This window comes from Drosophila sulfurigaster, chromosome 2L (genome assembly GCF_023558435.1).
Source record: "Drosophila sulfurigaster albostrigata strain 15112-1811.04 chromosome 2L, ASM2355843v2, whole genome shotgun sequence".
In the NCBI taxonomy this organism is placed as follows: Eukaryota; Metazoa; Arthropoda; class Insecta; order Diptera; family Drosophilidae; genus Drosophila; species Drosophila sulfurigaster.
This window is the reverse complement of record NC_084881.1, coordinates 22,240,545-22,255,168: the sequence shown is the minus strand read 5'-3', so window position 1 is coordinate 22,255,168 and position 14,624 is coordinate 22,240,545. Positions and strand designations below refer to the sequence as shown.

At 37.9% G+C, this 14,624-nt stretch overlaps 3 protein-coding genes across 3 annotated transcripts; all 3 read right to left on the bottom strand.

The window, feature by feature from the left end:
• Window positions 1–1,172, bottom strand: LOC133846338 (hydroxysteroid dehydrogenase-like protein 1). Its single transcript, XM_062281268.1, has 3 exons — window positions 822–1,172; window positions 654–764; window positions 1–589 (listed from the first exon to the last, which is right to left on the bottom strand). Exons 1-3 carry the CDS (start codon window positions 1,105–1,107, stop codon window positions 54–56), a joined length of 933 nt encoding a protein of 310 aa, XP_062137252.1. The 5' UTR covers window positions 1,108–1,172; the 3' UTR covers window positions 1–53.
• Window positions 1,173–1,807: 635 nt separating this feature from the next.
• On the bottom strand, window positions 1,808–3,207 carry LOC133846332 (hydroxysteroid dehydrogenase-like protein 1). Its single transcript, XM_062281256.1, has 3 exons — window positions 2,795–3,207; window positions 2,627–2,737; window positions 1,808–2,562 (listed from the first exon to the last, which is right to left on the bottom strand). Exons 1-3 carry the CDS (start codon window positions 3,096–3,098, stop codon window positions 2,030–2,032), a joined length of 948 nt encoding a protein of 315 aa, XP_062137240.1. The 5' UTR covers window positions 3,099–3,207; the 3' UTR covers window positions 1,808–2,029.
• Window positions 3,208–3,227: 20 nt separating this feature from the next.
• LOC133846342 (hydroxysteroid dehydrogenase-like protein 1) lies at window positions 3,228–4,410 on the bottom strand. The gene is given in 4 exon segments (XM_062281282.1): window positions 3,228–3,813; window positions 3,878–3,988; window positions 4,047–4,275; window positions 4,277–4,410. Coding segments are annotated over 4 exon segments (930 nt in total). The 5' UTR covers window positions 4,334–4,410; the 3' UTR covers window positions 3,228–3,280.
• Window positions 4,411–14,624: the final 10,214 nt, after the last annotated feature.

Genomic DNA, 14,624 nt, shown 5'->3' with positions numbered 1-14,624 from the left:
TGAAATTAATACGTTTATTTAAGCGACAGCCGCTAAGTATGCTACACTTTTGTTCAAATTGGATCATTGGATATTTTCCTGAAGAATAGTTGTGCAACAATCCGACGCACCCTCCAAGGGAACATCAGTGTAAGCGCATTTTGCACGTGATGCCAAATGTAGCCAGGAGTTTCATCCACGCCATCTCTCAGCTGGGCAACTGCACTGCGGGCATAAGTCTCTGCCGAGGGTATGAAAAGGCCGCCTTGCATAATGCGCTTCGAATAGTTGTTGATCTTGGTCACCACAAAGTTGGGAGACAACAGCTGGACATGAATACCAAATGGAGCTGCCTCGCATCGCAAGGCGATGGTAAAACTGCGATTGTAGGCTTTGGAGGCGGCATAGAGAGCACCGTACGGTAAGGGTTGAAGCTCTGTTCCAGAGCTAACATTGACAATGGCACCTTTGATCTTGTCGGCACGCATGCGATAGAAAAAGTACCGAGAGAGTTCAGACACAGCCACCACATTTGTATCAATGATTTGTTGCGTCTGCTCCTTGGTGCACTTAAGCAATCCACCGAGAAAACCCATGCCTACGTTGTTAACTGATAGTAGAGGAAAAACAAATGAGTTCCAGCTAAAAAGAGGACTTTATGACAAAGTACTTACCAAGTATGGATACGGGAACATCAGTCAGCTCGCGTTCGATGTGTTCGTATACCGATGCACTCTTTGTGAAGTCCGCCACAATAATTTTTGTCTCCACCTTTGATTCTAAGGCTGCAAAAGTATTTAGTAATTAATGAAGCAAATGATAAATTCACTTTTGTAACTTACAAATCTCCTTAGCAACAGCCTTGAGTTTATCTTCGTTCCTGGCGATCAGAACTAGATTGATTCCATGTCGCGCCAATTCCCTGGCATATTCCTTGCCAATGCCATCGCTGCTGCCAGTAACTGCAGCCCAATCCCCAAAACGTTCTTTTAGACTCAAACACTTACATCGATCGTCAAGCAGTCGTACTTTTAGCAGTCGTAAAGGTGTTCGCAATTGTTCATATAGAAAGCAAATGAGCGCATAGAGACCGATAAGTGTAAGAAATGTTGAGAAAGCACTCAACATGTTTTTTTACTACATATGCGAATTTTAGTTGATATCAATGTTCTAGGTAGCTCGACGCTCAACGAAGTACTAGGGTTACAATAATCAAGACAAGACAATAATCGAGACAAGAATCAAACTCATTATCTCTCATATTCAAAATTAGCTGAGCTTGCAAAAAATACATACTAGGCGATTCTACACAATGTATTTGCATATTTAAGCGACAGGCGTTGAGATTGCTAACATTGTATTCAAATCGGTTTTTGCTACTATAGACAAACTATAATTATTTCGTAAAAAACAACCTTTTTTAAAATATTCTATTATCCAAGGATATGAGGGTTAAGTGTATTCCCTCTTTGCTTTCTTATTCATGTTGTGAAGTTCCCGCTTAATTTTTCTGTCGTTAACTCTATCGCTGTACATTAAGAACGTACTGCAGGAAAATGACTATCCCCAATAAATATTATACTACTTGAATTAGTTTTCAATTCGTAACCTTTGTGCTAAGGGTCAACTTGTTGCAGGGCTAATGTGGCCACGCCACTTTCTGAGCTTGTTGTAAGGTCTATGAAACTTGATTTCAAAGTCTATATAATTATAACTCCTTTCATAATAGTTTTTGACCTCAGATATACAGTCCTTAACTCGCCCGATTTTTATTATTTCATGCAATGCAATCTACATTTAAAATATATGAAATAAAATATATGCAGTCATACAATATGTTTTGAGTTCGTTTAAAATAAAAGTTATATAATCTTGCAGCATTAACGCAGTGACTTAATAGAATAAATTAAGTTTCTTAAAGAAAACTATTAAAAACGTCTTCAACATGTTGCACAACACCTTAGGCATTAGCAGTTGAGACTGCGGTTAGCCAAGACAACAACCATTTAAACAATCTATATTTTACTACCCCCAAAAGTATGCTGTGCTTCTATTCCCATTGTTTGTCAGAAACATTTTTACATACTATTCGGATGTTAAGCAGACGTAATCTCCATGGCAAGAGCATTAAGCCTGCACACAGAACCTGATGCCAGACGTATCCCGAAGTTTCAACAACACAAGCCCTTAACTGAGCAACAGCACTGCGAGCATACATATCCGCAGTTGGGACGAACAGACTTCCTCTCATAAGGCGAGTGGAAAAGTTTTCCATTTTGGTCACCACAAAGCCGGGCGAGAGAAGCTGCACATGAATCCCGTATCGAGCTGCTTCGTGACCTAATGCCAGGGTAAAGCTGCGAATGTAAGCCTTGGAGGCAGCATACATAGCTCCAAATGGTTGATGTTCCATCACAGGGCACAGATTAACAATGGCTCCCTTAATGTGAGAATCTTGCAACCGCTTGAAAAAGTAGCGCGAAAGTTGTGAGACAGCCACAATATTAGTGTCAATCAATTTCTGGACATCTTCTTTGGTGTGTGCATAAATCGCACCTTGCAAACTCATGCCCACGTTGTTAACTGGGAGAGAGAAGCACAGAAAGTGAATAAGCTGCAATTGAAAAGGAATTAGTCAATCTCTTACCAAAAATGGCTATTGGTGTGTCGGCCAATTCATGTTCAATGTGTTCGTACACTTCTGGACCCTGTGTAAAGTCGGCCACGACAATCTTCGTCTCGACTTTGGACTCCTGAACTGCACGATGATAAAATATGATTGCACTGAAGTCAAATAAAAGGTCAAGATACATACTGATCTCATTGGCAACGGCCTTGAGTTTCTCTTCGTTCCTCGCAATTAGAACCACATTGATTCCATGGCGCGCCAATTCCTTGGCATATTCCTTGCCAATGCCATCGCTGCTGCCAGTAACTGCCGCCCATGAACCAAAACGCTCCTTTAGACTGTATTTTGGATTCCTATTATAACACAGTTGTATTTTCAGTATTCTCAAAGGTGTTCTCAATTGTCTAAATAAAAAGCCAACGATCAAGCATAAACCAATAGAGAATATGAAAAGAGAGAGAATAGCGAATATGCAAAGTACACTCAGCATTTTGTATGCGTTATATTAAATCTAAGCGATGCTCCGGCTACAGCGACTCCCAAAAATGTACTGCGCCAGTTATTCGCAAGTTAAGACGGTTTCAAAGTGCCAAACTCATCAGCGAATGATGATGGCATGTGAAATTAATACGTTTATTTAAGCGACAGCCGCTAAGTATGCTACACTTTTGTTCAATGCTTATTGGATATTTTCCTGAAGAATAGTTGTGTAACAAACAGACGCACCCTCCAAGGGAACATCAGTGTAAGCGCATTTTGCACGTGATGCCAAATGTAGCCAGGAGTTTCATCCACGCCATCTCTAAGCTGGGCAACTGCACTCCGGGCATAAGTCTCTGCCGAGGGTATGAAAAGGCCGCCTTGCATAATGCGCTTCGAATAGTTGTTGATCTTGGTCACCACAAAGTTGGGAGACAACAGCTGGACATGAATACCAAATGGAGCTGCCTCGCATCTCAACGCGATGGTAAAACTGCGATTGTATGCTTTAGAGGCGGCATAGAGAGCACCGTACGGCAAGGGTTGATGCTCCGTTCCAGAGCTAACATTGACAATGGCACCTTTGATCTTGTCGGCACGCATGCGATAGAAAAAGTACCGAGAGAGTTCAGACACAGCCACCACATTTGTATCAATGATTTGTTGCGTCTGCTCCTTGGTGCACTTAAGCAATCCACCGGGCAAACCCATGCCTACGTTGTTAACTGTTGGTATAGGAAAAACAAATGAGGTGCAGCTTCAAGGTAGACCTTATGGCAAAGTACTTACCAAGTATGGATACGGGAACATCAGTCAGCTCGCGTTCGATATGTTCGTATACCGATGCACCCTTTGTGAAGTCCGCCACAATAATTTTTGTCTCCACCTTTGATTCTAAGGCTGAAAAAAGTATTTAGTTGTTAGTGAAACAACTGATAAATTCACTTATGTAACTTACAAATCTCCTTAGCAACAGCCTTGAGCTTCTCCTCGTTCCTGGCAATCAGAACTACATTGAGTCCATTTCGCGCCAATTCCTTGGCGTATTCCTTGCCAATTCCATCGCTGCTGCCGGTAATTGCAGCCCATGAACCGAAACGTTCTTTTAAACTTAATCTTTTCTTTTGATTATCGATGACTCTCACTTTCAGTAGTTTGAAAGGTGTACGCAATTGCTCGTACAAAAAAACTAACGATCGCATATAAACCGATAATGCTAACGAATGTTGATAAAACGCACGACATTGCGTAGACAAGTGATAAGAAAACGTTCTGTCTCAAGCGACGGTCGACATTGGACTGCGTTGGCCTCTGGGAACTTGGTGAAATTGAAGTGCGATATTTCGAGCTGCACTCAATAAATTACTTTGTGTTCTTTGCTTGGAATATTAACGATTTCATTAAGCACTCGTCAGCCAAATCGGAGGTGTTCGAACTGTTCAATTCGATAATGGAAAATGTGGATAACCTTTGCAATGTTTCCCATTTTCTACATACCGGCATGAAATGGCAGTGTGTTTTTTTTTTGTCTTTTTTTGTTTGTATGTCATTTGTTTCGTTTATTGTTTGGCCGAGCAGATGCGTCTGCATGTAAATTATTGAATTATATATATTATAGGTCTTTGGTGTTTGGTTAAGGTCTTTGACAAGGCCGTTTGTATTTTGTTTTTCTTTGGATTACATTTCAGTTCCAAAATAATATTTTTTGATAGGTACGTTCAACTCTGATATTTAGCTTAAACTAATTTGCAAATTGTGCAAATCTGTATATTGCGAGGTGACACATATTTCATCATTGCTTAACATCTAACTGAAAGCGCACTCAACTGCCGGTCAAGTAAAGTTCTCATTTAATAGCGGTCCAAGTATATACACATATATTATAATTTGGCACACAACGTCGAAAGTGTTTTAATATGATATTTTTTTTTTTGCCAGTATAGTTTTCGGTAACCGAACGGCAAATCTAGGGCAACTGCCTTAAATTAGGCCGATTTTTGTTATTTTTTACATACGTTTCAAATAATATAATATATACCGTAATACACAATTTTTTTAGAGTTCATTTAAAAAAAAACTTTTTAGTGTTATATTAAAAAAAATCGCACAGGGTTCTTTTTATGATTTTTGCGAACAAAAGGACGTTGCTAAAATATGTCTTATTTAAGTAAATTGAACTACAAGTGCTTGCCTGTAATAAATCTTGTCTCACATGAATATTGCGGCTTTCACGTTAAGCTGGCGTGTCGTTAAATGAAAATAAAAAGCATGTAAACAACCTTTGACGCTTTGCAAATACTTGCAACGACGCATTGATCATGATATTATCAATTCGTTAAATGTAATACAATAAACTCTAAAATACTCATGTTATTTACTAGATTATTACTCGACTATTACCCGTCAGGCTATTGCAACAAAAACAAAAAAGAAAGCCTCTGTGCTCGACTATGAGATACTATCCATTTTGAATAAAACCAAATCAGTGCGATATTACTCTAAAAATATACCAAATAATATACCACAAAAATACTAATAAAAATATAACGAACGTCATATATTCGATATGCATCAAATAAGTCAAAATATACAAGATTATCCACCAAATGCAGTAGGCGTAATTTGCCATACAGAAGTTGCATAGTGTGGATGCATTTTTGGCAAAGACCAGCAGCATCCAACATCACGAAGTTCGTTATGACACGGCCAATCAAGGTATTTCATCCGGAGCCGAGATAACGCTGGACATCTACAAAGAAGATGCTCAAGTGTTTCCTTGATTCCGGACTCGTTGTATTTCCTGACCTGGTCCTGAGGGCCGATCTGGATGCTATGGACTGCGCGTATAAGTTTAAGGGTTCGTAACCAGCTATAACCTCAAGGGCTTTAGAAAGCACCGACCTGATAGCGCCTGTAATGCACAGAAGCGCGTGACGCTGTGTCCTTTCCATAATGGATAGGTACGTCCATTTTTCAGGGCCCTGTCACCACACCAAAATACCAAAAATCCTAATTACGCTTGTTATTCGATTTTTGACAGATTGACTTGGTTGTATCGACTCGGTTGTTGACGCTGATCAAGAATACATATATATACTTTATGTGGTCGGAGATTTCTCCTTCTGCCTGTTACATACATTTCCTGCCGGCTTAATATTATAATACCATTCTACCCTATGGGTAGGGGTATAAAAATAAATATTCCCATCATAAGTTGAATAAATCTGCCATCTCAAAATCATGGTCTTAAGTTCCAGCTAAATTGTAAACTTAATTTTTGCCCAAATGACATCATGGCTCTGTCCTTGTTCCATGGATCGTTGTTAGTTGTTAGTTGTCTTTGCCAGCCAAATGCACTTACACATATCACAATTACTGGCATGAGTGCATACTTAGCGCTCGCATTCATAAATTAGACAGCCAAAATGGTATTTTATAAAAAGGCTAAGCACACACACTCCCCCGCCTAAGAAAATCAGGAAACGGAAATGGGCGACGCGGCGCTGTGAGCTTCGAACATGCTGAAAACATGCAACGTCGACGACAAGACATGGGTTATATATCAATAAGAGCAAACGGCTAACCTCAGTGTGTGTATGTGTGTGTGTGTGTGTCGACACCCTGTCGATGGTTTTGGAATTGGAATCAGGCTGCTGCCGCCATGCGAAAAATACGAAAAATATGGGCTGACATTTTTCGTTGTCGCCGCAAAAACCGCATTTATTCAAGTGTCAAATAAATTCATAGTTTTTGGCACCCCGCCTCCGCATTGTGGGCGGCTGACAGGGAAAGGCGGGCAAGGGTTCTTTTGGGAAAGGGGGCCGTCGCGAACGCTGGCCAACTAATTAAGTCAAATGGTTTAAGTTGAAGCTGCAGCCAAAAATGCTATTCGATGGCGCTGCCTAAAAGTATGCAATGGGTTTTGCTAAGCAGCGCCTAAAAGCATGCAGCATGTTTGGCAACTTATGCTAATCACATTTAATTGCTTTTTAAGCGCACTTTCTGGCAGTTTCAGCTAATTAATGTGACTCATTCGCAAGCCGCGTTAATAAACTAGCTTTAAAGTCAAACCAACATTTCAATTGCAACTGCCACTCTGCAGCTTATACTCCATGCGAGTAGCCACAAAAATACTGCAAAGTAGAAAGGCGCCAGCCTTCAGCCTTCCATACACTCCAACCACACAGCTCGGATGGCAAGATAAAAGCACTGAAAGTGGCACTGGCGCAGTCATTGTCAAAAAAGTCGAAACAATTTGAATTATGTTTTGCAATTTGTACATCCGTTACTGCCTTGAAATCTCCCACACACACACTTGACTCTACCAGCGTTGGCGCCCCTCTTCAGTTGGCTTAGACGACGCGCTCTTATTTTTATATATGGAGGAAATTATTGTTTGCTTTGTTGCGGACGCCGCTGGCTGCCTTTATTATACGATATATGCAAGAGCATTTCCATGCAGTGCTCATTTTTATAATATTTTATTGTGGTTATTATTGCATTTGCTGACAAAAAGCGCAAAATGAGTTCATTTCGTGGGATTGCAAAACACATTCGCCAACATTTCGCTATTTGGTGTGCAACTAAAATGTTAGATTGAGGAATGAAATCGAAATGAGATTTAAGAACCATTTAATTTAATATATTTAATATGTATTTTAAAACCAAATTGCAGCCAAGAATCTTGCTTCAGCCTTTGCCAACTCCAAAATGTTGTAAATTAATTGCTTTTTAGCTTTCTTTGTAAGCGCTCTAATCTCTGACATATCGTTAAAGCGCATTTGGCATTGTTGACTGGCTTGCTTAAGGATGTTTATGTCAGTCACTGAATTTTAAGTAGTCCAACGTGCCGCATTGTAAAACGGAGTAACAAAAAAACCAAGACGAATACTGAAAAAAATCAAATAAAATAAAAGAGTTGTCAAGTGAATTCGTGATGCGACAGACAAAAAAACAGAGGGAAAACAACGGTTGCAGGCTTGGGTGGTCTCGACTTGTAGATATCTTAAGGGAAAACGAAGAATATCTTCATCTCTTAAATTATTCCTCTTTAGTAATTGATAAATACAGATACATCTAAAAGAAGTTGACTTGAAGGTTTATTTGAAATAAGCCTAGAAGTAGACTACAAAATAAAATCAGCTTTGCTCTTCTTTCTTCTATTTTCTTTGTTTAAGTAGAAGTAAACTTGTTTAATAATATGAATAATATATTTATTTTAGCATGTAAATTTATTGTAAAGTAAAGAATACCCTTTTGTCACTTAACTACAGGATAGCACGAACTTGTAAAAACTGTCAAGTGGGCGGCGGATTATCCTGGCGAGATGTCGCCCCTTAAATGGCGCATGAAAATTAGCAAGTTGTCTGTCTGCGGCTGCCATTATGCGACACACTTTGAATGGCAGCTGGCTGTGTGGGTTGATCCCCAAAGTATTTCTTTTTTTTGTAAACTCTTTGATTGTTCGCTAGTTAGCGCAGAAGCTTAAACGTTAAATGGCAAAGTTAATTAGCAGTTTTGTCTGTTATCGTGTTGTCTATAAATGCGCTAAAGTTTGACCATAAAAGTGCAATCAGCGCATAAGTTATGTGGCCAAAGTTAAAAAAAAAAATGAAACCATGTATGAACAGAAGGACAACACCTGTTAGACCTGCAGGCAGGCAAGCAGCAAATAATGCGATACTGGGCACCAGCAAAAGTCATAAAAAATGACTAACTACGCGGCAGGATACAACGAGCAGAACGATTAGAACATCTGCAGAGTGGGAAAACTCTGGAGCAGGAGCAACTGAATGTGACATCTGCAGCGGCAATGCGAGTGTCGTTTTGAAAAATTCAAATCTCGTTGCCAATAAAAGCCAATAAAACTCGTAAAATAACTCAAACAAAAAAGTGGTTGACGTTGCTTTTGGCTCTTTTCTGACTTTTTGCTGTGTTGTGTTGTTCTGCTTGCTGTTCGTTCAAGTGTTTTGTGTCGCAATGTTGCGGCTTGGGCAACATTGGCTAATGGAGCCATTGAAGAACATTGACTCTTTCGCTTGTGTCTATATAATATGTGTGTGTCTGTGTGTGTGTGCGTTTGTTGTGACTGTAAGTTTGTCATCTATTTAACTGCTGCTAGCAGCACTTGCTCCAATCTCTTCTCTCAGCTAGTTGTATTTATAGCCAAGCGTGCTCTGCTGCCCCAAGCTAATGCATTTGTTAGACTCGCATGTGGCGTCTACACCTGTTGCAAATATGTCGTCAGCAAATGTGGCGCTGCCTGCAGATTTGGTGTCACTTATAAAATAATTTGCAGAGTAGCAACTCTATATATAACTTTATATGGCAACTACACATCAAAATAATGTACACTTATTATGATACTTTATGATTGCAATCAATATAATATTTTGTGAAATTTTATTATTGTGTAGAAATAAACTACACTGATCTCATGTAGAAATTAGAATATCGTGAGTAAACACATACATTTTTTTAATTTATTAAAAAAAGTCTTTGCGATTTTATGGATTTCTTTATGATTCCTTATGACAAGCCTTTTGTATGGGCAAAAAAAAAGCCTACATACCGGCGTTAGTTGCATTGGCTGACAATCTGGTATATTTTGCACTCTATGGTATATTTTGAATGTAGTACATACTGTATTAATATACCCTAAATAGCCTTTAGTATATTTTTATTACTTTTGTGGTATATTATTTTGGTATATTTTAAAATTAATACCTAACTAGTTGTTTGACTTGAAATGTAGATACAGTTCCCTTCGTATATTTTTATGATGAATAACAAAAATATCTGTGAAAAAGCTTTGATGAGAAATTAATTGCTTTGGAGAATTTTAATGCAAATTGTAGAGTAACCTAAATATGCAAGCCAGTTTGATCCTCGATTGCTAAGGAAGTTCGTGTACGCATTTAGCTAAAAATTTTAAGTTTGACGCAAAATAACGCAATAACATTATGATAACTAAGCTGAGTAGTAATTATGACCTCCCAGCTCATTTAATTTTGACATTGCATAGATAATTTGGACAATCAATAAATCAGTGAAAACAAAGATTCCCATTCATGTAAATAACTACATTCCATTTAATATTCCTTCATGCAAACAGGATTTACATAAATCACTTTGACTATGTGAAACTATTTAGTTTCTCTTTAGTTGCTTGGACTACAAATCAAAGCCACTGATTGGATACACTCTGTCGAATCAATCAACAGTTAAACTTTCACAATTTGCATATGCCACAAAAGTACAAATAGTTTGCCCTGATTTCGCAGTTAGCTGATCAAATCCACAACGATTTAGTAGACGCAACACATGTGAGAGGGCATTTGCAATGCATACCGAATGCAGTGGAAAAATAAAAATGAAGCGAAAGAAAAACACAGTTGGTTGTTTAGTTTTTCGCTGTAAGCAAACGCATTCTGCATGCAAAGACTTTTGTCTGTGACCGAACCAAACTGTGCCCAAGTCTATCGACAGTCGCCAGTCGAGAGTCCAAATTTAATTAATATGCGAATGGCGTGCATTTATGTATGTATTGTTGTTGTTGCTATCCGAAGGCGGCATTCCTTGACGCATTGGCCGATATTTGAGTTGCAGACGTTACCTCCTAAGGTTTTTCATACTGTGGCGCTATCGCGATGCCAACAGTGCGGCCAAGCAAAAAAGTAAAGAGAAGAAAAAACAAATTCCATCGGAAAAGAAAAACAACAGATAGAAAAAATTAAACGTTTGCCCTTTTGACAGGACGCTCTTTGCCCGCGGCAAGACGATGAAGGGAAATGCGCGTATTCAAACAGTATTTCCAAATAGTATCCTTCTTCGCAGGATGCCAAAACGCGACAAAAACAATTTCATGCATTCAAATGCCAGGGCACACAGCATGACAGCATTTATACAAGTAACAAGCTGAATGCGACGAAGGGAAAGACTAGAAAATACCCTGCAAAAGATGATGATAGGATTCAAAAATGATTTATCTTTTTAGATAGACCAATTATCATTAAATATAATCAAGAATTATATAAATGTATAAATGAATATTACACGCGAAATACAAACAAAAAGTTAAAATATTATTTAACATTAGGAAAGTACAAAATTATATGTCCAAATAAGACAACGTCAGCACTTATTTATCTCTTAGCAGATCGATATAAAATTAAATAGTTTAAATACAATTATGTGCAATTGAACCGTTTTTCTAGTACCAATATAGCTTCTTAATACAGCTTTGTTGTGATGCAAAATTACATAATATATTTAGTCATATGCTAAATAAATAAAAATGCATAATATTATACAATTTACAGTTCAGGAAAACTTTGAAGTTAATTAAGAACATTGTCAACGTTTATCGGCAGTCTAGACAACCCTTTATAAAACTCCTTTCTAAACAGGGCATCGTAAGTGGAGTAAGAGTATTTCTTTATGGCTGGCTGGCAGACACACATCCTCACTGCCCGCTTGTCAGCTGCCCTCCCTCCTCCCGTTCACTCCTCAGCAAGTTGAAGGCACAAAAATGTTGCACAAAATAAAATGTCTCTTTGTTTTGCACTCTGGCCAAGCGAATCCAGCAAAACACATAAATCTTAGCATATGTGCATTAAATTGCTATACCCCAAAATATCCCCAATCCGAACTTGAGCACTTGAACATCTTTTCTATAATATGAGTTGAGTATCTATGAACGAAATACTTTAATTGCCACAAAGTGCAAATGACACTTGAATTTTCAATTGTTTTTCTATTGGCATTTTCCTGCGTTTAACATCAATTTACACCTTTTTCTTTTCTAACAGTTTCGATGCTTCTTTTGTGCTTGCCTGTTTTCTGCCAAAAACTGTCGACAAACTTAATGACCTGAAAACTTTTCGATAATATATATTATGTGTGAATGTGTGTGTGTGTGCACGCCTGTGGAAATTATCAACTCTCGCTCTTGCACTTGACAAAAAACCCAAAATGAATGGCAAGCTAATTTCCAGGAAGACGATTAGAAAGCGACCAATTTAGCAAGGCCAACAAAAAACAAAAGGTTTAAGTTGCTCAACACGGCCAGCCAAAAAGCTGACTAGCGATAAGAATAGAACAATGTATTAGACCAAAGACTGTGAAATAAGTTAAGTTAAAGCACAAAAGTTAAAGGTGTTTAAAATGCTAATTTTCAAATAGTTGGGAAACTTTTTTTTCAACTTTTATACACATGTAAATATATTGGAAATTCTTGATAAAATTTTGAAGTCTTCAATAAACTAAAATCATTTATTAGTAAAATCAGATTTTATAAAAAGTTTTGTTATATAAATTGTAATTCAAACTTCATTTTTAATCTAACTTTTTCTTTTTTTTTAGTTAGATAACTTTTTAACATATTTTGAACAACATTTACAAAAAATCGACTTACATTTCTATAAAATTGTGTAACTTTAGCACATTCTTACATTTAAATTTGAAAACAATTGTAATGTAAAAAGAAAAGAAATAAATTTTGACACTTTTTAAATTTTATTTTTAATGTTTCATTTTTTATTATTGAGTTATTTTAGCATATTCTTTCATGCAAATTTTAATTATAAATGCTGCAAAAGAATAATAAATTTTGGAAATTTGTTATAATTAAATTTCATTTTTAATCTTAGATTATATTTTGTAAAGCTAAAAACTTGTCAACACAATGTTAAACATTATTGAGTCTTTTTAGTGCTATCTTGCATCAAAACCTAAATAGAAAATGTTGACAAAAATGTATAAATAAGTATACGAAGTTATTAAATCATACTTTATTCTTATTGGAATATATATATTTAAGTGTTGGTCAATTAAATTGGTCTGAATGAATTATACAAAATTAGAAATTCACTTACAAACTTATGGCAAATATAGATTTGTCAGCAGTGTGTTTACTCGATACAAATGCAGCACCCACAACTGCTTAGTGGCTTTGCTCATTCACCTCTCCTTCCTCTGCTCTGTTGTCCAGCAATTTGGTAAACCAAGTGAAAGCCACGTGACTAACATAAGTAAATACAGTTGTAGTCAAGGCAAGGCGAAAAAAAGTGCTCGAGTAATGTTTTGTTTGGCAGAAATCAAGATGTGTGCAGCCTTAGCAACAATGTTAGCAGGAAAAACCAATCCTACCCCATTCCTCATTCCCCTGCTATCTCTCTCTCTCTCACTCTCTATCTGATGGACGCCAGTTGCTGCCCAGTTAAGACAGAGGAGAAAGAAGAGAGAAGCAGAGGAGTGCAGAGTTTGGCAACAGTCGTTGAAGCTCTCACTCAAGCCCCAATTTCGAATCGTATGTTTATCTTTTGCCTGGCCTTTGTCTAGCTCAAGTGCCCGATGGTTGGAAAAGGGGCAGAGAAGAGAAAGCATTGTGAATATTTGGTCCTTTGGCGCTGTTTGAGCTATAAATAAACGTTTAGCTGCTGCGGAAGCACGGCGACAGCAACAGCAGTCTGTAATACAAACAAAAAAAAGAGGCGTCGTTGTTAAAGGGGGGATTTAAGTTAAGGGGAGTGTGAGGGGCAATGGCAACCTTGCTTGTTTGTCTGCTGACAGCACGTGCTGCTGCGGGCTGCGGTCAACGTGTGTGTGAATCTGTGTGTGTATGTGTGTGTCCGTGTTTGTGTTGTCACAGTTTTTGGTGCTGTTAACTAACTGGCCCTAAATGCCACCCATTAATGGCCACATAATCGAGGCTCAATTAACACAGTCAGTTGACCTTTTCCTCCCACTCTCCCTCTCCCTCTCTCTTTGGTGTCGCCCTACAACATTGTGGCTTTTATTTAACATGCTTTTATTAGAAATTTATTAGGGCATTGCATATTTTTACAGCAATTGCATAAAATTTTTACACTGGCGCCACGCATTTTCATAACTCACACAAAGTATCCACAATAGACAAAGTGGAGAGCGGTGAACGGGGAGCGGGGAGAGGAAAGTCAAGTTGCAGGCTCTGCTCTACACTTACACTGATTGGCATCGACATTGCAGCAGGCGAACCTGTTGACCATTTGCATTTCATTAAGCTGAACTGAGCTCAGCTCCTTTGCTGTGTCTTTTTGTCTTGCCACATTTTTTTTACTGCCTCATTTAAATTCTAATTTTATGACTGCGTTTATGCTTTTGTCGAAAGGCAAATAACCATACACCAAACACACAAAAACACACACACACACACTCACATCCATATGCTATATAAACTTAAGCTATCTATTTATATATCTATGCGGATTTTCCGCCATGCATATTCGAGTGCATTCATAATTGTCAACGGCGACGACAACTTTGAGTTGTCGTTGACTGACTCAAGCGATTCGAGATTCGATTGCTGCTTGCCAAATACATTTTCATATCTTAAGTACCTCATCTGTGAAAGGTAACTAAATTAGTGTTGTACTTTCTTTAATCAGATTGCATTAAAGTTAAGAGAGGTGAATTCAGGCTTAAATTCTTTAAATAGACTGTAGACACGAAAGTCACTCAAAGCAGTACGGAATAGTCACTTAAATATACTGAATTT

What these genes read in the sequence shown, in the direction of transcription:
- LOC133846338 (XM_062281268.1), bottom strand. Translation starts at nt 1,107, where the DNA reads ATGTTGAGTGCTTTCTCAACATTTCTTACACTTATCGGTCTCTATGCG. An exon ending in GGCTGTTGCTAAGGAGATTT is followed by an intron (nt 765 to 821) that starts GTAAGTTACAAA and finishes ATACTTTTGCAG; the next exon opens with CCTTAGAATCAAAGGTGGAG. An exon ending in TGTTCCCGTATCCATACTTG is followed by an intron (nt 590 to 653) that starts GTAAGTACTTTG and finishes CTCTACTATCAG; the next exon opens with TTAACAACGTAGGCATGGGT.
- LOC133846332 (XM_062281256.1), bottom strand. Translation starts at nt 3,098, where the DNA reads ATGCTGAGTGTACTTTGCATATTCGCTATTCTCTCTCTTTTCATATTC. An exon ending in GGCCGTTGCCAATGAGATCA is followed by an intron (nt 2,738 to 2,794) that starts GTATGTATCTTG and finishes ATCATCGTGCAG; the next exon opens with TTCAGGAGTCCAAAGTCGAG. An exon ending in CACACCAATAGCCATTTTTG is followed by an intron (nt 2,563 to 2,626) that starts GTAAGAGATTGA and finishes TCTCTCTCCCAG; the next exon opens with TTAACAACGTGGGCATGAGT.